Source organism: Oncorhynchus masou, chromosome 21 (genome assembly GCF_036934945.1).
Source record: "Oncorhynchus masou masou isolate Uvic2021 chromosome 21, UVic_Omas_1.1, whole genome shotgun sequence".
Lineage (NCBI taxonomy): Eukaryota > Metazoa > Chordata > Actinopteri > Salmoniformes > Salmonidae > Oncorhynchus > Oncorhynchus masou.
Genome location: NC_088232.1, coordinates 19,335,850 through 19,360,647, shown reverse-complemented (window position 1 = coordinate 19,360,647; position 24,798 = coordinate 19,335,850). Strand labels below are relative to the sequence as shown.

General features: G+C 42.8%; 1 protein-coding gene across 1 annotated transcript in view; it reads left to right on the top strand.

Moving 5' to 3' along the window:
- The first annotated feature begins 11,195 nt into the window (after window positions 1-11,195).
- Window positions 11,196-24,798, top strand: part of mta1 (metastasis associated 1) — a 48,864-nt gene continuing 35,261 nt past the window's right edge. The window contains exons 1-3 of the mRNA XM_064927720.1: window positions 11,196-11,392; window positions 17,909-17,976; window positions 24,030-24,123. Of these exons, the coding sequence (XP_064783792.1) occupies window positions 11,365-11,392; window positions 17,909-17,976; window positions 24,030-24,123 (190 nt within the window). The 5' untranslated portion in view covers window positions 11,196-11,364. The remainder of the gene's footprint in view (window positions 11,393-17,908; window positions 17,977-24,029; window positions 24,124-24,798) is intronic.

The following is a 24,798-nucleotide window of genomic DNA, read 5'->3' as shown; positions in this document are numbered from 1 at the left end:
AATAGGGCTGTTTTTGGTTTTCCTGTTTTGTAGTGTTCATGTTTATCTGTTTTAATTAAACATGAATCAATATAACCACGCCGCGTTTTGGTCCTCCTCTACTTCACCACAGGAAAACCCTTACACATGTTTACCAATACTGATACCTGTTACGTTTGGGTCCTGTCTAATTCTTTCTGCAAGATGTTCAATTGCCAGTGCAAACAGGAGAGGGGAGGGGGACATCCCAGTCTTGTGCCCTTTTCTAAAGCAATTTAATCAGATAATGTCTTATTTGTGTATAATTTTACTTTAGGACATTTATATAATAATGTGAGAATGTATTATTTCAGTTGGAAAGTTGAAAGCTTCCAAAGTTTTGAATAGAAAAGCCCCCCCCCCTTGAGGTTGGAGAGAAAAATTTCAATTTTAAAGTTAATTTCCAGCAGTTCTGCACATTTTGCCATGGGGCGGAGAGAATTTTTGTTCAGTTTTAAAAGCTAATTTCCTGCAATTCTACACATTTTACCATGACTTATGCCATGATATCTGAGTGATATCAAAGGGGGCCGACATGGGCTAATTGAGTGACTGTGAGTGACTGAAATAACAAAACCAAATTGCTGATGCACAACCAAATTCCGAACTTGCACATTGTGTATTCTACTAATCTATCTCTCAACAGTATGTTGAGACCCTGACTGAGGCCTGGGGCCCTAAGTGACAGCTTATGTTGCTTATGTCTGGAGCCGGCCCTGGAAAATGCCATTCAATACAGTTATAAGTGTTTTCAGCATCAACAGCCATTATTGATAAATGTATATCTTGTTATTTTGCGTGTTATATTCAACTGAAACATGTTCTTGTATTTCCTAGTAAGGGTGTATTTTTTATAAACCCTGTTTGTTTTATGTGTATCAAGTCTGGTAAGACGTTTGCCATTCTATTGCTTATAATCTTTATTATTATTTTATTGTCACAACTTATTAAACTTATGAATCTATAATCAGTCGGAGACCCTCCAGATTTTCTGAATTAATTACAACATTTTCATTGATCGGAAACAACAGTCCTATATTAATTTCATTCACCTGTAAGAAAGCCTGTCCCTTTAAGAGTGACTCACGACATCACAGCAAGCAGCATGAGCTCACAGTGTTAATTAGCCTAACTCCCAAGTTCAGCTCACTACCTGTGGCTGTGCAGAGAATCTCCGGTTTTATAACATGTTTTATCCTTCATTGTGAGTGAATGCAAGAACTGTACAGTATTTGTTTCCTTATGTTTCCTGACAAAGTTGTCAATGTTTTAGTCATATTTTTGTCATTGTACACAGTCGCGATTTTAGCATGCAAACCTATGTGGGGCAAACTCCTCAATTTTTTTTGTATGGATGTCAGCAAAGCCACTACACAAGACAACACTGAACAATACATGAATCGCACTATAACGGTGACAAACGGAGCCCACAAACTGTGCCCACAAATTGTTAGGGCCTTCCAACACCTTACTAATGCTACACCTGGCTATCAGCGGAGCCTTGTGTCATGACGTTGCCCTCTTTGGGTACAGCAAGCCCCATCCCCCTCTCCCTGCCCCCCCCTTTGCCTCCTTCATCTAGGCTGCTGTGGTCAGAGAGAGGTCATAAATTCCTGAGGAGAAGACCCTGCCTCATGGCCACACAGAATAAGAGACAGAGTGAATTTTCATAGAGAACAAAGGAATTTCTTCCACCTCACAGAACTTGAGGCCCGAAGAAATTTCATGTTCCGGAGAAAGTATAAAAGATCGGTAAAGAATCCAGCTATGAACTGGTCCGTTTGTAACAACTTGGGGAAGCTCATGGGAGACGTGTGGCCACATTACCATAACGCTGTTTATATAATAGCCTCAGATATGAGGTTTACATCTACTTGTTGTATAAGATGAATGAGTATGACACTGTTTGTAAAATTGTGTAATGTGATTTTGGACTGTTTAATGAAGGAAACTCAAATTCCCTTTTGAGTTTAACTAAATCAGAGGACCGCCCATGAGCCATTCAACTCTTAGACTATCGATACTGACAGAATAAGAACAAGACCTTGATATTAATTACTAGTCTGCAGCTAGGAATTCGGTATCATTGAACGCGAAGAACGACAACTGCCGAAACATACATTCTACAACAACATGAATGAATGTCACTCTGAACTATCCACTATAACCACGACAGAGAGAAAGATACGGACAATTCTACAAAAGAAACAAACTTTTCAACAGCGATCAAGACGACACACTGAGCGTAAATATATATATTGATTGCAATTGTTCCCGAATGAGTGAGCGTTCATGTGTAAAGGATTAGCATTTCAATTGTTATAATTATCAACTCTGTAGTGACTTCTCAGCTGACCTCCATTCCCCGTTTTGTCCACCAAGCCGCGATGCCGGTTTAGCCCACTAGGGCACATTCCCTTATCATTTCTTGTAACCATATTGACTTTGTTTGTTTGTTTATGCATTTCTGTGAATTACTTAGTTAGTAATAAATAAATTATTTAAGACAATTGATGTATGGATGATTCATAGTGAAGACTGGGTTCGTGCAGTTAACCAACAATTTATGACGTTTGGAATGAGACTAACGTGAGGAAAAATAAGTAATTAATTCATCAGAAGACTATAAAATATCTGAAAAGTTATTTTAGGAAATGATAACTTTGTAATCTGAATATTTTCCTTGGTGCCCCGACTTCCTAGTTAATTACAGTTACATGATTAATCCGTTTAATCGCGTAATACGAATTACAGAGAATCTTTGATAAAAACTAAGTCTTCAATTTAATGATAGTAAAGACACGACACTTGTCTGGCAGCAAAACAGTTCATTCAGCCTAATTTACTGCCTTTAAAAAAACAGCTGATATGGCTGACTCGCTTAAACATATGTGATTTCTCCTGACACTTGAGATGTACACACCATGTTATAAGGGGACGACGAGCAGAAAAGAGGCAATCCGTAATTCCGATTAAGACATTAATGTGCGAGCTCGGACGGACGTAGTCAATATACAGTGGGGCAAAAAAGTATTTAGTCAGCCACCAATTGTGTAAGTTCTCCCACTTAAAAAGATGAGAGAGGCCTGTAATTTTCATCATAGGTACACTTCAACTATGACAGACAAAATGTGGGGAAAAAATCCAGAAAATCACATTGTAGGATTTTTAATGAATTTATTTGCAAATTGTGGTGGAAAAATAAGTATTTGGTCAATAACAAAAGTTTATCTCAATACTTTGTTAATTACCCTTTGTTGGCAATGACAGAGGTCAAAGATTTTCTGTAAGTCTTCACAAGGTTTTCACACACTGTTGCTGGTATTTTGGCCCATTCCTCCATGCAGATCTCCTCTAGAGCAGTGATGTTTTGGGGCTGTTGCTGGACAACACGGACTTTCAACTCCCTCCAAAGATTTTCTGTGGGGTTGAGATCTGGAGACTGGTTTGGCCACTCCAGGACCTTGAAATGCTTCTTACGAAGCCACTCCTTCATTGCCCTGGCGGTGTGTTTGGGATCATTGTCATGCTGAAAGACCCAGCCACGTTTCATCTTCAATGTCTTTGCTGATGGAAGGAAGTTTTCACTCAAAATCTCACGATACATGGCCCCATTCATTCGTTCCTTTACACGGATCAGATGTCCTGGTCCCTTTGCAGAAAAACAGCCCCAAAGCATGATGTTTCCACCCCCATGCTTCACAGTAGGTATGGTGTTCTTTGGATGCAACTCAGCATTCTTTGTCCTCCAAACATGACGAGTAGAGTTTTTACCAAAAAGTTATATTTTGGTTTCATCTGACCATATGACATTATCCCAATCTTCTTCTGGATCATCCAAATGCTCTCTAGCAAACTTCAGACGGGCCTGGACATGCACTGGCTTAAGCAGGGGGACACATCTGTCACTGCAGGATTTGAGTCCCTGGCGGCGTAGTGTGTTACTGATGGTAGGCTTTGTTACTTTGGTCCCAGCTCTCTGCAGGTCATTCACTAGGTCCCCCAGTGTGGTTCTGGGATTTTTTTTTCTTGTGATCATTTTGACCCCACGGGGTGAGATCTTACGTGGAGCCCCAGATTGAGGGAGATTATCAGTGGTCTTGTATGTCTTCCATTTTCTAATAATTGCTCCCACAGTTGATTTCTTCAGACCAAGCTGCTTACCTATTGCAGATTCAGTCTTCCCAGCCTGGTACAGGTCTACAATTTTGTTTCTGGTGTCCTTTGACAGCTCTTTGGTCTTGGCCATAGTGGAGTTTGGAGTGTGACTGTTTGAGGTTGTGGAGAGGTGTCTTTTATACTGATAACAAGTTCAAACACATGCCATTAATACAGGTAACGAGTGGAGGACAGAGGAGCCTCTTAAAGAAGAAGTTACAGGTCTGTGAGAGCCAGAAATCTTGCTTGTTTGTAGGTGACCAAATACTTATTTCCCACCATAATTTGCAAATAAATTCATAAAAAATCCTACAATGTGATTTTCTGGAATTTGTTTTCTCATTTCGTCTGTCATAGTTGAAGTGTACCTATGATGAAAATTACAGGCCTCTCTCATCTTTTTAAGTGGGAGAACTTGCACAATTGGTGGCTTAACCTCAACTTAACTTAACCTCATTTACTCTCACTGTTTATAGACTTTTTGTTTTCTTTTGTTCTACTGTATTATTGACTGTATGTTTTGTTTAATCCATGTGTAACTCTGTGTTGTTCTATGTGTCGAATTGCTACGCTTTATCTTGGCCAGGTCGCAGTTGCAAATGAGAACATGTTCTCAACTAGCCTACCTGGTTAAATAAAGGTGAAATAAAATAAAATAAAAATTTGACCAATAAGGATAGTGATGGAGTGCTGCATCAGGTGACCTGACCTCCACAATCACCTGACCTCAACCCAATTGAGATGGGATGAGTTGGACAGCAGAGTGAAGGAAAAGCAGCAAACAAGTGCTCAGCATATGTGGGAACTCCTTCAAAACTGTTGGAAAAGCATGCCAGGTGAAGCTGGTTGAGAGAATGCCAAGAGTGTGCAAAGCTGTCATCAAGGCAAATTGTATATTTATTTATTCTTTATTAAATAAAGTGTGGCTACTTTGAAGAATCTAAAATAGATTTTGATTTGTTTAACACTTTTTTGGTCACTACATGATTCCATGTATGTTATTTCATAGTTTTGATGTCTTTACTAGCATTCTACAATGTAGAAAATAGTCAAAATAAAGAAAAACCCTTGAATGAGTAGGTGTGTCCAAACTTTTGACTGGTACTGTATAAAAACTCTTTGATGTACAATTAAAGGTCAACTACACTGTATTTAAAACAGTCAGCAATAATCTAATGAAATCAGCTTTTGAAATTATACCTAGGCTGAATATATGCCTTACACAACCATAAGACCCACTAATAATTGAAATATTTTTTTGCAATAATCACTGATCTGGCTTTCAGGTCTGTCTATAAAAATGCCCTTTATGTTACAATTTTAACCAGAACCAAGCATAATGCCCATTCACTAATATTTTAGAAAATTAACACCTGTCTCATAAACAATATCTCAAGCATAAGTTCACGTGCTAGTGAGTAGCCGGCTAATATTTATATTTCAAGTTTAGCCAACTGGGATCTAGGTATAATTTCACAAGCTCTGAATTCAGCGAACAAGGCAAAACAATTGTTATGAACACACCCTTCTGTCCGTCTCCAAAAGTTTGAACAGCATGCTAGCCTGTCCACTTTGTTCAGATGTTTCAATCAAGTGGCCTACCTTATTTCTCAGAATGAGAACGAGTTGCCAGTTCCTTATAGAATTGTTTTATACATATTGCACATTTATAAAACAGAGACTAAACAGCTAGTATAGCAATCTTTATGTGACTAAAATGCTGCTAGAGATACGTGGTACCGTAATGTGCGCACGACCAACTGAGCATTCATTTGTCAGAATGAATGTTCACTGGTACATCCATTTTAGTAGTCTGCTCTTCTCAAAGTTTTAGGGGTTGGAACATAAACAGGGTATGGTTCGAAAGGTTAATTTCTCCTCTAATACAGTAAAATAATATCAGGAAGAAGTGATCTCTCATCTTTGTTGTTGTGAGTGGTTGGGGGAGGGGCTTGGGAGAAAGAGGCGAAGAGGGAGGTTTCACTTTCGCCAAAATCTGTCTAAAATCAGGCCAAAACGTTTCCATGCGTTTATTTTGAACCTAAACTCGTCACCTGCCTTCTCGCCTTTGGGATAACGACTCCCATTGTTAGGGCTTAGACATGAGCATCTCGTCATTATACAAATCTTTGGTGTAAATGGGAAGGTAGACACAGCACAGAAGGAGCGAATATGAGACAATACCAAAAATACAACAAGAGAGCCAGCATACATAAATGCTCATAAAAACAAAAAATAAAAATAAAACTTGATTCTGCGATACAAGCGTTTGGAATATCGAGCAAAAACATAAATTCTATTTAATCAAAAATATTTGATATATGGCCCAGCCCTATCGTAAACCACCTCCAACCTCATTTTAGAGAATTTGGTAGTACATCCAACCGGCCTCACAACTGCAGGCAACGTGTAACCACGCCAGCCCAGGACCCCCACATCCGACTTCTTCACCTGCAGGATGATCTGAGACCAGCCACCCGGACAGCTGATGAAACTGAAGAGTATTTCTGTCTGTAATAGCCTTTTTGTGGGGAAAACAGTCTGATTGGCAAGGCCTGGCTCCCCAGTGGGTGGGCCAATGCCCTCCCAGGCCCAGCCAGGGTCTAATTAATTAATTTAAATCGAATGATTTCCTTATATGAACTGTAACTCAGTAAAACCTTTGAAATTGTTGCGTGTTGCATTAATATTTTTGTTCAGTATATTTAATCAATATGATGAAAGGGTTTCTGAAGGAAATACTGCCATTTGGGATGAAAACAACATAGGCTGAGATGCTGGTTCTGGTAAGGAGTGAAATCTCCACTAACCTTGCATAACCACCCTCCTTCATGGCACTGCCCTTATCTTGCCATGGACTGTCTCTCCACACCCAAACTGCCAACCTTTATCATTCGCACATTCGCACATTCTCACACACGCACAACCCACAAACCTCTTTCTTCCTCCTAATCTAACAGACCAACAGGGAAAGGAACGGGAAGGCGAGGGCATTAATGGTGGAAATAAAAACAGTGCCTCAATTAATAAAATGATGTTAATGGAGGTCAGCAGAGACTAAAGCTTTGTTGGCTGGTCTGGGCCTCAGTCGGAAAAACACTGACTGTGTGACTCAAACAGCCCCAAAATACATAATAAATCAATTAATGAAGTGTCATGTCTGGATCCTCAGGGATCGCTGCACAGCCTGAACAGTCTGCCCTGTCTGCTGTCCATTCAGCACTGCTGTCCAGGGAGCATGTGAGGACAATGTGTTTGTAGCGATCTCTGCTGGTGAAGATAGGAAACTGCATCTTAGTGCATCATGGAAGTAATGGAAAATGGGACAACAGTGCCACCTGCTGTCTCATTCATACCAGTACAGGAACGGAGTAATGCATGGTGCAGTAACAATTTTTTATTTATTTTAATTTTACGTTTATTTAACTAGAACAAATTCTTATTTTCAATGACGACCTAGGAACAGTGGGTTAACTGCCTGTACAGCACTCTGACATCACCAACATCTGGAAGAGGAGCCAGCCAATCAAAGACGTCTGCACAGCAGCCAGAGAGCAGCCAAGAAAACAAACAGCATCACGCAGGAACTCCTATTCACAGTTCCCAGTTCCCTACAAACATACACACGCACATCTGCACGAGTGCATACACACATGCACGCGCACGTGCACACTAACAAATTCATAGTATAAAACAGGTAAACAAGTTGGAAACAACTTTCTTCTAGTTCAATTTGAGAGCATATTGACTTGGGTTAGATCCCTGATGAATGCTTGGGTTAGATCCCTGATGAATGCTTGGGTTAGATCCCTGATGAATGCTTGGGTTAGATCCCTGATTAATGCTTGGGTTAGATCCCTGATGAATGCTTGGGTTAGATCCCTGATGAATGCTTGGGTTAGATCCCTGATGAATGCTTGGGTTAGATCCCTGATGAATGCTTGGGTTAGATCCCTGATGAATGCTTGGGTTAGATCTCTGATGAATGCTTGGGTTAGATCTCTGATGAATGCTTGGGTTAGATCCCTGATGAATGCTTGGGTTAGATCTCTGATGAATGCTTGGGTTAGATCCCTGATGAATGCTTGGGTTAGATCCCTGATGAATGCTTGGGTTAGATCCCTGATGAATGCTTGGGTTAGATCCCTGATGAATGCTTGGGTTAGATCCCTGATGAATGCTTGGGTTAGATCCCTGATGAATGCTTGGGTTAGATCTCTGATGAATGCTTGGGTTAGATCCCTGATGAATGCTTGGGTTAGATCCCTGATGAATGCTTGGGTTAGATCCCTGATGAATGCTTGGGTTAGATCCCTGATGAATGCTTGGGTTAGATCCCTGATGAATGCTTGGGTTAGATCCCTGATGAATGCTTGGGTTAGATCCCTGATGAATGCTTGGGTTAGATCCCTGATGAATGCTTGGGTTAGATCTCTGATGAATGCTTGGGTTAGATCTCTGATGAATGCTTGGGTTAGATCCCTGATGAATGCTTGGGTTAGATCTCTGATGAATGCTTGGGTTAGATCCCTGATGAATGCTTGGGTTAGATCCCTGATGAATGCTTGGGTTAGATCCCTGATGAATGCTTGGGTTAGATCCCTGATGAATGCTTGGGTTAGATCCCTGATGAATGCTTGGGTTAGATCTCTGATGAATGCTTGGGTTAGATCCCTGATGAATGCTTGGGTTAGATCCCTGATGAATGCTTGGGTTAGATCCCTGATGAATGCTTGGGTTAGATCCCTGATGAATGCTTGGGTTAGATCCCTGATGAATGCTTGGGTTAGATCCCTGATGAATGCTTGGGTTAGATCCCTGATGAATGCTTGGGTTAGATCCCTGATGAATGCTTGGGTTAGATCTCTGATGAATGCTTGGGTTAGATCCCTGATGAATGCTTGGGTTAGATCCCTGATGAATGCTTGGGTTAGATCCCTGATGAATGCTTGGGTTAGATCCCTGATGAATGCTTGGGTTAGATCTCTGATGAGTCACAGGAAGATGCTGTCTAGTTATAATTACATCACACTGGCAACAACGTTGGTAAAAGTATAGAAGTGCCAGCCTACAGTGGCATATACGTAAGCGCGCGCACACACACACACACACACACACACACACACACACACACACACACACACACACACACACACACACACACACACACACACACACACACTGTTACTTCATCTTGAATGTGCTAGTAGACAATAGTATCCCTCTCTACTGTTGCAAAGAGTTACTTCATTTTGAGTGCACTGGTGGTAAAATATACAGAGAGACTTGTGATTGGCTTACCATGGTCATATGACTGCAGACGCTTGGCCTAGTAGTTGAGCTTTCCATATGGAAGGGTGCTTAGTTACATTCGGCAGTTGGTCTATTTTTTCTTTTTTTTTAGAGGGTCGGAACAGAGTTATAAATAATTTGTACACTGCAGAATCTCAAACAGATATAGCATTTGAGAAAAAGATAATAATTTCAAACCTTGATTGCATTGGGATACACAATCACATATGCTTCTCTTCTTAGGTGTGGGGATACTTGGGAACAGATTTCATAAATTAAAATCACTTTGAGCTCATGTTGTTTTGTTCTCAGGTGACTTTAGGGGCCAAATAAAATCACACACGGGCTGAATTTGGCCCGCATACCACCTATTTGGGAACTCTGCCATATGGTATAGATCAGATGTACACCAAGGGAATTCCTCCATGCCTATATTTACATTGAAAACCACCTCATAAAACACGGTAGAGACTCAGTACACCATCAGAGGAAGCACCGTCTTCCTGGAATAGACTCTCTGCTCTGTATAAAAAAACTCTCTCCCTCCTCTCTTTTTCTCCTCTCTCTGGGTTTCTCTCTCCCAGTCTTTCTCTGTTCTCTCTCTCTCTCTCTCTCTCTCTCTCTCTCTCTCTCTCCTTCTCTCTGTCTGTGTCACTGTCTGTCTGTCTGTCTGTCTGTCTGTCTGTCTGTCTGTCTGTCTCTCTCTGTCTCTCTCTGTCTCTCTCTGTCTCTCTCTGTCTCTCTCTGTCTCTCTCTGTCTCTCTCTCTCTCTAAGGAGACCACCCAGGATCATGTTTTCACAGCAAGCTACATCTCCTTGGACCCAGACATAGGCTATAACACACACACCACAGTTATTGAAGGCATGAAGCTGTCCAAACCAGAAAGACTACAGTGTGGATAGTGGATACCTAAGGCCACTGTCAAACTGTTTTAAACAGCAACTCCCATAATGATGTTTTACCTAATTTAGTTCAGAATTAGCTGTTATGTGACATCAGTGTTGGCCTACCAGTCCAGGACATATGTTGCCTAATCATGGTCTTCTATTCTACTCCGTTTTGTTCTTATCCCTTACAAAACAAAACTCGATCATACGATAATTAAACTATACTTTGTCTGATAGTAATTGAAAACACATAGCCTACAATATAGCCTAGTTAAAGACTACATCATTATCCATCTCTCTCTTCCCTTTGAAGATGACGGGACAATGAAAATGCTAGATCAGGGTTATTCAACTCTTACCCTAAGAGATCTGGAGCCTGCTTTTCACTTCGACCTGATAATTAATTGCACACACCTGGTTTCCCAGGTCTAAATAAGTATCTGATTAGAGGGGAACAATGAAAAAAAGCAGTGGAACTGGCTTCAGTAAGGTTGAGGGGGCTAGACAGAGGGAGATATGAACATACATTTTTAAAGGAACTGGCCACAATCAAAACGTTTTTTTTTTTTCTAGGCTACTCAAACAGCAACATTCTAATACTTTATAAATGTTCCCGTTAGTTTTGAAATAACACAGCACTGTTGTGTTGCGTGCAGGTAGGGAGGCGGGGTTGTGAGAGGGGAACGATGCTGAATAGTGCCCCCCCCCCCCCCCCCCACACACACTCCTCGTTCGTGCACTGACTTCCAGGGGAAACCGCTTTGTTACGAACTGTATCCACATTTTACGCGGGTTACTCAAGTCCGCCTCAATTAAAAAATACAGCAGGACTACCCGGACGAGTAGGTGTTGGAGAAATAACGCGTACTGTCTCTTTAAGATCTCTTGGCTAGTCTGCTTCGTATTGATCAATCCACCATTTTCCAACACACAGCGGCGGCAGTGGTAACAGCGACGGCTCCTGCGAGAGATAGCCCTACCTGGAGACGCCAGGACCCGGGGCAGTCATGGCAGCGAACATGTACCGGGTTGGAGGTAAGGGGAACACAGCTATGGACAATTTTGTGTCTCGTTCTCCCTGGTTCGTCGCGGGTTTTGCAGCATAGTTTTGTCTTTTTTAAATTTTATTTCCTAAAGCTAAAGTGCCTTGTGCTTTCAGTCGGTGATGAAGATGATGGTGACTGTGAGGAGGAGGATGGTGATGAAGAGTCTCGTAGGGACCCCGGGTCCCCCCCCCTCGTTGTTTCTAAACGTCTCGCTGTTGTTGTCACACAAACCAATATGGTCGTCTTCAGAGTTAACATTTTTTTTGTTTCTAATAAAGTAATTATTCAACGGTTTCGCTTTTAAAAGTAAGTTCGGCTTGCCAGTCGGCTGGCTAACAGGCTATTTGGCTCTGGTAGGAGAGTTGAGCATTTTGAGGCAGAGCACGGTAACGTTAACTGCTTCTGGCCTCTGAAGTTGTACTTTCAGAGTAATAAAAATACATTACGATTGTGCCTATTGTCTAATCAGAGCATCTGTATTAGACCGACGATTTTTTTTGATTCTATATCAAATGGATCAGCTTTTGCGTTTCATAAAATGTACCACTTTACAGTAACAATAGCTACCTAGCAAGGTTAGTCTACTCGGGTTCAAGTTGACTTATATTTAGTTTTCAACTCACCTGGCTCGTTCGGTGCATACTGAGGTCCGGTGTCACACTCCCTCCCCCTTGCAATACATTTTAATCATCAAATTGGCAACTGTATCCAGCAGTAGGCTAGTCATGCCACATGTTTTAAACCAAGCTTCATTCATTGTTAGCTGGTGTGTGAACATGTTTCTGTTCGACCACGACAGTGTGTGTTCAGCGGCACCAGTTGTGGATTGTGATGGATGGGGGTCAATGTGACCAGTCCAAGAGGAAACGATGTTTTTACTTATTTTTATTGAACTATTTAACACGGAGGAAACACTACTATATAACAATAGCCTAGCCTAGTCTCTTACTATTTAACTCATGTCAACTGGCTTCCAGTTGTGTTATGATTCATTTGTTTGTCAGACGAGTGAGACAATCAAGCTAGTGTTCATAAAATATATAGTTTAGTTGGCATTGTACAGAAATGGTGACAGTTTGTCTGTCTGCTTGGGATCATGCTGATTCTGCTGAATAGAGGACCCATCTAATTGTTTTTGCAAAGTGGGGAATTTAAGCCACTCATTGCTATGCACACAGTTGGTGCACACAGAGTAGTTTACAGCATATCATTTTAATTGATAGCTGGGGAATGGAATTCTTTGACAGCAGATTCAGTACAGCTGCACTCATTTTTAGAAATGATGGAACTGTGTTGACAGTTTCTCAAGAACCTCTGAATAGCCATTCAATCAGTGCCAAGGTACTAAAGGGAAGCCTGCATTTTAGAGGGCAAAATTATTTTGAATTGCCATGTCAATCAATAAAATGTATTTTATGAAACCCTTTTTATATCAGCAGATGTCACAAAGTGCTTTACAGAAACCCAGCCTAAAACCCCAAACGAACAAGCAATGCAGAGGCCGTTCGGGCACAGTGGCTAGGAAAAACTCACTAGAAGGCAGTAACCTAGGAAGAAACCTAGAGAGGAATCAGGCTCCCAAGGGGTGGCCAGTCCTCTTCTGACCTGCTACATTCTCTTTAGGTCCCGTTTGGCCCGACAACCACAGTCGTTGCCTCGGCTCTTTGGTTCAATGTCGAACCGCTCATGGCAGTACACTGAAATCTAATAAGGTCCAGGATCAAATGGATGCTTCTCTGGGTAGGTGCCTTGTCCCCTTCTCCAGTCTAGGGCATTGCCTGGCATCTGAGCAAAGCCGGGTTCCCCTCAAAGATAGCTGACACTTAAAAATACAATGCTGTGGACAATGCTGGATCATCAGAGGCAATGATCAGGACTTCCCTTGTGGCTGAAGCATAGACAGCCTGTCACACATACACAGTAGGCTAACTAGGACATAATGTCTTTGTTTCCCACAGCAGATCACTCTTCTGGGCCCTCAACATTTTACACCCCAAAGTCCATTTAGCCTTATTCCTTCCGATAGATCGCTTATTTGTCTTTGTTTTCTGTAGATCACTCTTCTGGAGAGCGAGACTCATCTGGCATTTAGGGTCCCTGACCATTTTTACCCTCCAAAACCCAAGGAAAATGATAAAAACAAGGGTCTGTATGGTTGCTTTTGATTTTGGAATCACACAGCATTATTGTTCAAATCCCCGAGCTGACAAGGTACAAATCTGTCGTTCTGCCCCTGAACAGGCAGTTAACCCACTGTTCCGAGGCCGTCATTGAAAATAAGAATTTGTTCTTAACTGACTTGCCTGGTTAAATAAAGGTTAAATAAATTGTGAACTAACATCATAATATCCTAAACCGATGTGCTGTCTCTGGCATAGGAGGAAAGTTGCTTGATCAGTAGCATCAATCTGGCATTTTCAGCTTATTGTCTTGGCTAACACGCACTGAATGAGCACCAAATTGAAAGCACCATGGCCACTTTCCCTGTAGGTGTGTAAACTCAGGCCCCCTGGGGTCAAAGTTCAGGAGAGGATCCAGGTAGTTGGTTGCTTGGACAAGCTTTACTATTCAGTTGAATTGGCTCTTTGGTGAAAGACCCTCCCCCCACATGTCTCCTTGGAGCCGAACTGTGGTAGACGGCATAGATACACAGCGTCTCCTTGGAGCCGAACTGTGGTAGACGGCATAGATACACAGCGTCTCCTTGGAGCCGAACTGTGGTAGACGGCATAGATACACAGCGTCTCCTTGGAGCCGAGCTCTGGTAGAGCCATAGATACACAGCGTCTCCTTGGAGCCGAACTGTGGTAGACGGCATAGATACACAGCGTCTCCTTGGAGCCGAACTGTGGTAGACGGCATAGATACACAGCGTCTCCTTGGAGCCGAACTGTGGTAGACGGCATAGATACACAGCGTCTCCTTGGAGCCGAACTGTGGTAGACGGCATAGATACACAGCGTCTCCTTGGAGCCGAACTGTGGTAGACGGCATAGATACACAGCGTCTCCTTGGAGCCGAACTGTGGTAGACGGCATAGATACACAGCGTCTCCTTGGAGCCGAACTGTGGTAGACGGCATAGATACACAGCGTCTCCTTGGAGCCGAACTGTGGTAGACGGCATAGATACACAGCGTCTCCTTGGAGCCGAACTGTGGTAGACGGCATAGATACACAACGTCTCCTTGGAGCCGAACTGTGGTAGACGGCATAGATACACAGCGTCTCCTTGGAGCCGAACTGTGGTAGACGGCATAGATACACAGCGTCTCCTTGGAGCCGAACTGTGGTAGACGGCATAGATACACAGCGTCTCCTTGGAGCCGAACTGTGGTAGACGGCATAGATACACAGCGTCTCCTTGGAGCCGAACTGTGGTAGACGGCATAGATACACAGCGTCTCCTTGGAGCCGAACTGTGGTAGACGGCATAGATACACAGCGTCTCCTTGGAGCCGAGCTCTGGTAGAGCCATAGATACACAGCGTCTCCTTGGAGCCGAACTGTGGTAGACGGCATAGATACACAGCGTCTCCTTGGAGCCGAGCTCTGGTAGAGCCATAGATACACAGCGTCTCCTTGGAGCCGAACTGTGGTAGACGGCATAGATACACAGCGTCTCCTTGGAGCCGAACTGTGGTAGACGGCATAGATACACAGCGTCTCCTTGGAGCCGAACTGTGGTAGACGGCATAGATACACAGCGTCTCCTTGGAGCCGAACTGTGGTAGACGGCATAGATACACAGCGTCTCCTTGGAGCCGAACTGTGGTAGACGGCATAGATACACAGCGTCTCCTTGGAGCCGAACTGTGGTAGACGGCATAGATACACAGCGTCTCCTTGGCAGCAGAATTGATACAGGCTCTCTGAGGGCGAACACACCGCTCAGATAGAAGGCATAGCCTCCACCTTTTTCCTAGCAGTCACAGACAGTATGGATGATCATGCCAAGTTTGGCTGGTGTTAGAATAGGCCCTGCATTTTCTTTACCTATCTGAGTGAGATGGATGGACACACTGTCTTTGGGGCTCAGCTACATGCTACGATTGGCTCTGAGGGAATTTGACTGCACTGTGACGTGGCGGGTCGTGATGGCGCATGATTGGCTGAGGCAGGCAGTGGGGGAGGGGTGGGGGTAGCAGACGCGGGCTGTGGGCACATGCAGGCTGATCTGGCAGGAGGGTAGGCGAGGGCTGGCAGAGACAGGCAGGCAGGAAGAGAGACCGACAGAGTGAGCTGGAGAGACGGGCAGGCAGGTTTGCCTGTTCTGTATGTTTTTATTACATTTTTGAGCTCTTTTGAAGGCTGTGGTTGAGCATGTTCAGCGTAAGATTCGCTGCATGTTTCCCATTAGTAAACCGCTCAAATTGAGTTGGTTAGTGTACTTGCTACAGGAGTACACGAGTGAGTGCATGGTTGAACATTACAGTGCCTCCGGAAAGTATTCAGACCCCTAGACTTTCTTCCACATTTGTTTCGTTAGTCGTATTCTAAAATGTTTTAAACGAATACAAATCCTCAAATCTACACACAATGCCCCATAACGACAAAGAGAAAACGTGTTGTTATACATTTTTGTTAATTTATAAAAAAATATATAAAACAGATCTTATTTACATAAGTATTCAGACCATTTGCTATGAGATTCAAAATTGAGCTCAGGTGCATCCTGTTTCCATTGATCATCCTTGAGATGTTCCTACAACTTTATTTGAGTCCACCTGTGGAAAATTTAATTGATTGGACGTGCTTTGGAATGGTCCCAGAGTTGACAGTACATGTCAGAGCAAAAACCAAGCCATGAAGGAATTGTGTGTAGCTTGAGGGGGAAAAAAATATTTAATAAATTTAACAAAATGTGGAAAGTCAAGGGGTCTGAACTTTTTTTAAATGATTGAAATGTAATTTATTTATTACATTGCTCTCTAGCTCTTTGTTTATATGAACTGGGTGGGGGGGTGATATACAGTACCAGTCGAAGTTTGGACACACCTACTCATTCAAGGGATTTTCTTTATTTTTACCTGCAAAACACCAGTCTCGACATCAACAGCGACGAGGCGGCTCTGGGATTCTGGCCTTCGAGGCAGAGTTGCAAAGAAAAAGCCATATCTCAGACTGTCCAATCAAAAGACAAGATTAAGATAGGCAAAAGAACAGACACTGGACAGAGGAACTCTGCCTAGAAGGCCAGCATCCCGGAGTCGCCTCTTCACTGTTGACGTTGAGACTGGTGTTTTGCGGGTACTATTTAATGAAGCTCCAAGTTGAGGACTTGTGAGTTGTCTGTTTCTTGAACTAGACTCTAATGTACTTGTCCTCTTGCTCACTTGTGCACCAAGGCCTCCCACTCCTCTTTCTATTCTGGTTAGAGCCAGTTTGCGCTGTTCCATGAAGGGAGTAGTACACAGCGTTGTACGAGAGCTTCAGTTTCTTGCCAATTTCTCGCATGGAATGGCCTTCATTTCTCAGAACAAGAATAGACTGACGAGTTTCAGAAGAAAGTTATTTATTTCTGGCCATTTTGAGCCTGTAATCGAACCCACAGACGCTGATGCTCCAGATACTCAACTAGTCTAAAGAAGGCCAGTTTTATTGCTTCTTTTAATCAGAACAACAGTTTTCAGCTGTGCTGACATAATTGCTAAAGGGTTTTCGAATGAGCAATTAGCCTTTTTAAAATGATAAACATGGATGAGCTAACACAACGTGCCATTGGAACACAGGAGTGATGGTTGCTGATTATGGGCCTATATAGATATTCCATTAAAAATCAGCCATTTCCAGCTACAATAGTCATTTACAACATTCACTATGTCTACACTATTTCTGATCATTTTGATATTTTAATGGCCAATTTTCTATTCTTTCAAAAACATGAATTTCTAAGTGACCCCAAACTTTTGTGTGTATATATATAAAAAAAATATATATATTAAATAAATAATTCCTAGGAAAACCGAGACCTGCTCAGTCAGACAAGATGAAGAGTTGGACCGGAGAGGATGGGGGTAGATAGTGGAGGGAGACTACAGAGGGAGAAGGGGTTAGCTCCAGGCAGCCTATCAAGTGTGGGGTATGATAATCTGACATTAGTCAAGTTGCATGCAGGTTTAAGAGGAAAGGCACGCACTCGACTAAGCCCAGGGCCTGAGGGAGAGCGGAGAGGAGCGAGGGAGGACTGCGGGGGGGGGGGGGGGGGGTTTTAGGGCAAGGGGTATGGGGTTGAAAGGAGAGGGAGGGAAAGAGGAGAGGGGGCTAGAAATGCAGTGGACAAAGAATGGGAAGAAAATATTGAAAATAGTGTTTTGATATACTGTACAAGCTATTGAAGTCCTCCATTGGTCCAGGTGGCCAAATCACGCCGCAAGAATACAGTTGACGCTGTCTCTGTCTGTTGGCTATACAGAGTAGGCTAACCTTGTTAAGACGCTCTACTGACGTGTTTTCTCTCTCTCCCTCCTCCCACTTCTCTTCCCTCCACCCCTTTTCCTCAACAGATTATGTTTATTTTGAAAACTCATCCAGTAACCCACTGCTGATCCGGCGGATAGAAGAGCTCAACAAGGTGAGACGGTGGTGCGTGTGTGTACAGTCTCTCTGGCCCTAACTAGGGTTGTGGTGGTCATGAAATTGTCAGCCGGTAGTTGTCACTCAAATAACTGCTGGTCTCGGGGTAATTTACCTTTTTTTTTTTTTATTAACATAAATTTGTTTTAGCATCTCAGGGCTTCCACGCGTAGCCTTCAAGCCAGCCACCGATTCGGATCTTTGGAACATGAATCCATTTATTATAGCCGACACCATCACAATAAATCCATGAATTAATTTAGGCTAAAGAAACATTAGGCTACATTATCTCATATCGTATTTCAGAAGAACAGAAATAGCATATTCCGAGTCTTATGTTAGGCTCTGCTCTAGCTATGCTATATGGCTGTGGGCTGCAGCAGTTCATTTGGCAGGTAAGATTTGCTTCTAATTCCTGTAGCATTACATTATTTTAAAGTAAGGAGAATACAGTTGAACATGGCTGAGTAACATTGCAAGGATATTTTCCCGGAACTATTTCCAAATATTCTGTGTTGAGAGGTTAATGAAGAAACAGATCCTCTTATTGCCTAATTTACTTATTTGTGATACACGCTAGTTGTATGGTATAGCGGTACCACAGTAATATCATGTTACCGAAATGTCATACTTATGATTCCAACATTTTAGAATACTGTAGTTCTGTTTCGTATGGTACTACCTCTTTATTTATATAAAATGACATTCTGCCCTGCCCGTTCAAACCCTCCTCTAACCCGGACGACGCTGGGCCAATTTGTGCGTGCCCTATGGGATTCCCGATCACGGCCGTTGTGATACAGCCCGGGAACAACTCGGGTCTGTAGTGACGCCTCGAGTACGGCAATGTGGTGCCTTGGACCGCTGCGCCACTCAGGGAGACCAGTAGCGCCATGCTGTGTTAGCCTATATTCTATTTTTTCGAATACATTCTAAGGTTTGTATTAGTGTTGTCACGATACCAAAATGTTACTAAAGATTCCAGGCCAAGTATTACAATACCTAGTGGTATCACGATACCACAGGGGGGGGGGGGGGATTTGTTACATTGGAGCAGCTCCCAGAGGGAGCAATGTTGCTACATTGTATCATTTCATCACCTGTTATAACCAGGAGTACAGGCCCAGTCTCAGCAGGCTTTGCAAGTTTACTGACAATGCAGCCTCTGAAAATGGAGCACTGCTTTGCGACAGGCATGTTTACAGCCAAGAAAATGGTGCATATTTTACTTTCTCTCGAGTTTCACGTGCATTTTATATAGTTTCACATTTGTGTTGCGGGCCGTTTTTAAACTAATCCTGGCTCGAAAACTATTGGTTTGATAACAAACAACGTTGTTCAGTCATGTCACCTAGCTAGCTAACAACCTGGTAATGTAACTTGACAGTAGGTTTAGGCTAATTTGATTGGCACAGGAAGAAAGGAAAAGATGTGCTTCAAAGGTAGGATTCATATAGGCCTAATGTAAGCCTAAACTGTATCAAAATCAATTTCTTTCCGCTGCTCCTTAAATTTTGTTGGTGGCCGAACGTATTAAAAGTTTGGAGCAGTGTTTGTGGGAGAGCGAGAATGGTGTGTGTTTAGTATGAGGGAGAGTGTGTGGTTTTTAATTGAAGAGTAGAAGGTTTCATGCAGTTTTTTTCCCTTACTGACACAATGACATGCAGATCAGTTGAAGTTGGACGTTTACATACACTTAGGTTGGAGTCGTTAACTCATTTTTCAACCACTCTACAAATTTCTTGTTAGCAAACTATAGTTTTGGCAAGTCGGTTAGATCATCTACTTTGTGTATGACACAAGTAATTTTTACAACATTTGTTTACAGACAGATTATTTCACTTATAATTCACTGTATCACAATTCCAGTGGGTCAGAAGTTTACATACATCACGTTAACTGTGCCTTTTGAACAGCTTGGAAAATTCCTCAAAATTATGTCATGTTCTGATAAGCTAATTGACATAATTTGAGTCAATTGGAGGTGTACCTGTGGATTTATTTCAAAGCCTACCTTCAAACTCAGTGCCTCTTTGCTTGACATCATGGGGAAATCAAAAGAAATCAGCCAAGACCTCAGAAACAAATGTGTAGACCTCCACAAGTCTGGTTCATCCTTGGGTGCAATTTCCAAACGCCTGAAGGTACCACGTTCATCCGTACAAACAATAGTGAGACCACACAGCCGTCATACCGCTCAGGAAGGAGACGCATTCTGTCTCCTAGAGATGAACGTGCATAAAGTGCAAATCAATCCCAGAACAGCAGCAAAGGACCCTGTGAAGATGCTGGAGGAAACAGGACAAAGTATCTATATCCACAGTAAAACAAGTCCTATATCGACATAACCTGAAAGGCCACACAGCAAAGTAAAAGCCACTGCTCCAAAACCGCCATTAAAAAATCTAGACTATGGTTTGCAACTGCACATGGGGACAAAGATTGTACTTTTTGGAGAAATATCCTCTGGTTTGATGAAATAGAACTGTTTGGCCTTAATGGCCATTGTTATGTTTCAAGGATAAAGGGCGAGGCTTGCAAGCTGAAGAACACCATCCCAACCGTGAAGCACGGGGGTGGCAGCATCATGTTGTTGGGGTGCTTTGCTGGAGGGGGGACTGGTGCACTTCACAAAATAGATGGTGTCATGAGGAAGGCAAATTGTGGATAAATCAGTCAGGAAGTTAAATCTTGGTCGCAAATGGGTCTTCCAAATGGAAAATGACCCCAAGCATACTTCCAATGTTGTGGCACAATGGCTTAAGGACAACAAAGTCAAGGTATTGGAGTGGCCATCACCAAACACTGACCTCAATCCTATAGAAAATTTGTGGGCAGATCTGAAAAATGTGCAAGCAAGGAAGCCAACAAACCTGACTCTGTTATACCAGCTCTGTCAGAAGGAATGGGCCAAAATTCACCCAACTTGTGGAAGGCTACCCAAAACATTTGACCCACGTTAAACAATTTAAAGACAATGCTACCAAATACTAATTGAGTGTATATATACTTCTGACCCACTGGGAATGTGATGAAAGAAATAAAAGCTGGAATAAATCATATTCTGACATTTCACATTCTTAAAGTTGTGATCCGAACTGACCTAAGACAGGGAATTTTTACTCTACTCTGATTAAATGTCAGGATTTGTGAAAAACTGTGTTTTAAAATGTATTTGGCTAAGGTGTATGTAAACTTCTGACTTCAACGGTATATTCCTTCCTCCCATTCCTCCAGCCAAATCCCAGGTAGGCCTTTGGCTGATTTTGCTCATATTTGCATTCTATGCAGTATTCTATTATTCACTAAACAGTGTGAAAGTAAATTCAATCTGCTGTATTGAGTAGAAGTGTGAATTTCAGTGACAGGTTTTTGCACAGCACATGCGCAGAACGGGAACAAGTGTCAACAAGTATTCCCCCCTATTGTGACAACACTAATACAAACTATGCATACATGTTTGCCTTTTTTTCCCTAATACATTCTAAGGCTGCAAGATGCAACTAATGATTTGAAAAAAAGTTGCATGAAAGGAAAGAGCTCTGCTATTTCAAGTCATCAGTCCTTCATCCACAATTTGACAAGCCCTTGCTAATATTCTCACCTGTCAGACTATTGTCAATTTAAATCTGGTCTTTACATATCTACTAGTATGTGTGGATTTTATGTTATTTAGCATGGCCCACAAAAAACCCCCCATGTAATCCGTGGGCTGCACTTGAATAGGGAACGTAGGAAGAGCTTCCCATGGCTATGTTTTTAATGTTCCAGGTAGGCTACACCGGTTGTAAAGCAGATTGATTGTGCTTCATTTTAAGAATTGAGCAAATAAATATAGCAGCACGAGGAAGCTGGCATCCTCTTTTAAATTAGCGGGGAGTCAAAGCTCTGTTTTCACATGCTATTGCGCAATTACTGGGCTGATATGAATCCCTTCCGTTAGGCTCTGTGTGTAGGTTATGAGCTCTGCAACCATGTTCCAGGACTCCTAGGCCTATTGGCTATGTTTGAGTTATTTGGACTCTTTAGTTGTGATGGGCCTATATGTTTTTGAGGTTTCTATGGGATCGACTATATGATGCATGCCACTAGGATTTGGAAAAAGTCATACTGTATGTGCAGTTTCTTGTCTTAGACTGAACATGCTGGGCATCATTCACAAGTGATGATATTCTCACCCGTCAGACTATTCTCAATTTAATCTTTTACATATATTAAATATGTGTGAAATTTAGTTTTGGACTTAGAATGGGCCATTTTCATGCACCTGTATGCACTTCAACCTCTCCCTGTCTGAGTCTGTAATACCATCATGTTTCAAGCAGACCACCGTAGTCCCTGTGCCCAAGAACACTAAGGTTACCTGCCGAAATGACTACCGACCTGTAGCGCGCACTTCTGTAGCCATTAAATGCTTTGAAAGGCTGGTCATGGCTCACATCAACACCATTATCCCAGAAACCCTAGAACCACTCCAATTTGCATACCGCACCAACAGATCCACTGATGATCCAGTCTCTATTTAGGCTCTGAGGACCCAAGTCTTTTCAGTCTCCTGAGGGGGAATAGGTTTTGTCGTGCCCTCTTCACGACTGTCTTGGTGTGCTTGGACCATGATAGCTTGTTGGTGATGTGGACACCAAGGAACTTGAAGCTCTCAACCTGCTCCACTACAGCCCAGTCGATGAGCATGGGGGCTTGCAGGATCCAGTTGCAGATGGAGGTGTTTAAGTCCCAGGGTCCTTAGCTTAGTGATGACCTTTGAGGGAACTATGGTGTTGAACGCTGAGCTCTAGTCAATGAACAGCAGTCTCACATATGTGTTCCTTTTGTCCAGGTGGGAAAGGGCACTGTGGAGTGCAGTAGAGATTGCATCATCTGTGGAGCTGTTGGGGCGGTATGCAAATTGGAGTGGGTCTAAGGTTTCTGGGATAATGTTTTTTATGTGAGCCTTCATGTCTACAGACATGAGAGCTACGGGTCGGTAGAGAAATAAATATAGTAGGCCAAGCCTCAGCCTCGGAGAGCTTGTTTTTTTTTGTTGCAAAGCCTATAGAAGAAATGTTGTGCAACACTTACTTATAGGAACACTTCTTTCATTCCATGCATCAACCAGCTATGAGGAGCTGGCTTTCGCCGGGCAACTGGGGATCCTATTCCGCTCAAACTCTGAATGCCAGGGCTCTCATTAAATGTTTAATTCGATTGTATTTGCATTGACGTCCGAGTGATTAGCGGGACAGTGGAGCGGAGAGTACCAGACCATTAGCGACTAGCTGTTAGCAAGTTTGGTAGGCTACTAATGACCATCTGCGACATCAGAGTGCAGTTTTGGAGAAGCCTAGTTACTGTGATTCAACGGTCATGTGGAATTTGGTGAGGTATGACTCATGACTGCCAGTGTGGTGGTGATACTGTCATTGTAACAGCCCTTGTCCGAACAGGTGCCACCTGTCCTGTCTGGTTGTTTAATTGTACTGGAGACTATTGTCTGTGATTGACAGTAGACACAGAGCTGAGTGTAGGCCTAGCTAAGCTGCCTCTCTCATGTCACTCAGTCAGTCTGCCCAGACAGGCATAACACTGTCTCTTTCCCGATAAGTCTCTCCTGGATCCCTCATTCTCCGAATCCTCAACGCATTGGAGGAAAAGATAAGAGGGGAGGGACTTTGGGTCATCTTCTCTGAAGCCGTTTGAGAAGGAAGGAGGTGATGAATCAAGCGAAGACTAATTCAGAAAAATGTGCCTCATCAATGAGTAGTCCACCCACTTTGATCAACCAACACTGAAATGTAAAATAGTTTAGTTATTACGTAGGCCTAGCCTAGTTGTGCTACTGTTTCTACAACATGTAAAACTTCACCAGGCTAGTTTCTCATTAGTACGTATAAGCCTAGCCTGTATTGATCTTTCTGTTCTCAGATCATCAGCAAACTCCAACTCTACTCTCTCGGTGTGTGACCAATGACGTGTGGCAGGCTGGGCTGGCGGATTACGGTCGTTACCATGGTAACCCTCCATCTCATCTCTCTCTCTCGTGTTGTGTTGCAGACTGCCAATGGAAACGTGGAGGCTAAAGTGGTGTGTTTCTATCGACGCAGGGACATCTCCTCGACACTCATCGCCCTGGCCGACAAACACGCACGTGAGTGACACGCACGGTTCACTGTTCAGTCAGAAGTCTTCACCATCTAACCACTGTTCAACATCGAATGCCAAAATTCAAATCCCCTAGTAGAGTGACTGTTCAGTCAGAAACCACTTTTAAATGGATGGAACCCTTTAACAGGCTATTCTCATTCCGATTAAACGTCTTGCAAGAGAGACCTGTTCACTAACCACCATTCAGCATCCAATGACACTTCATCGCCTTGTATAGATCAAATGGACAGTTTAACTCAAGTGCTCGGTGTATAAGGTTTTCAGATGTGCAATCTAAACCTAATTTAACCTAATGACTTCTGCCTGAAGAGTGAATGTGTAGTGAACGACCTATGTATCCGTCTTGGACTAATCTAGGCAAATGTCAGTGTTTTTGTGTATGTTTGCTCGTCTATGCAGAATTGTGTTTGTGTCGTCGGCGTCGTGTGTGAATGACTGTGCATGCCAGCATTGCTTTATTTGTGTGTTTACTCTTCCTCCCGTGTGTGTGTGTTTGAGGCTGTGAGGGTTGTTGCTGCCGGTAGCTGTTGCTGCAGGTAGCTGTGAGGGTGGTAGCTGTTGCTGCAGGTAGCTGTGAGGGTGGTAGCTGTTGCTGCAGGTAGCTGTGAGGGTGGTAGTTGTTGCTGCCGGTAGCTGTGAGGGTGGTAGCTGTTGCTGC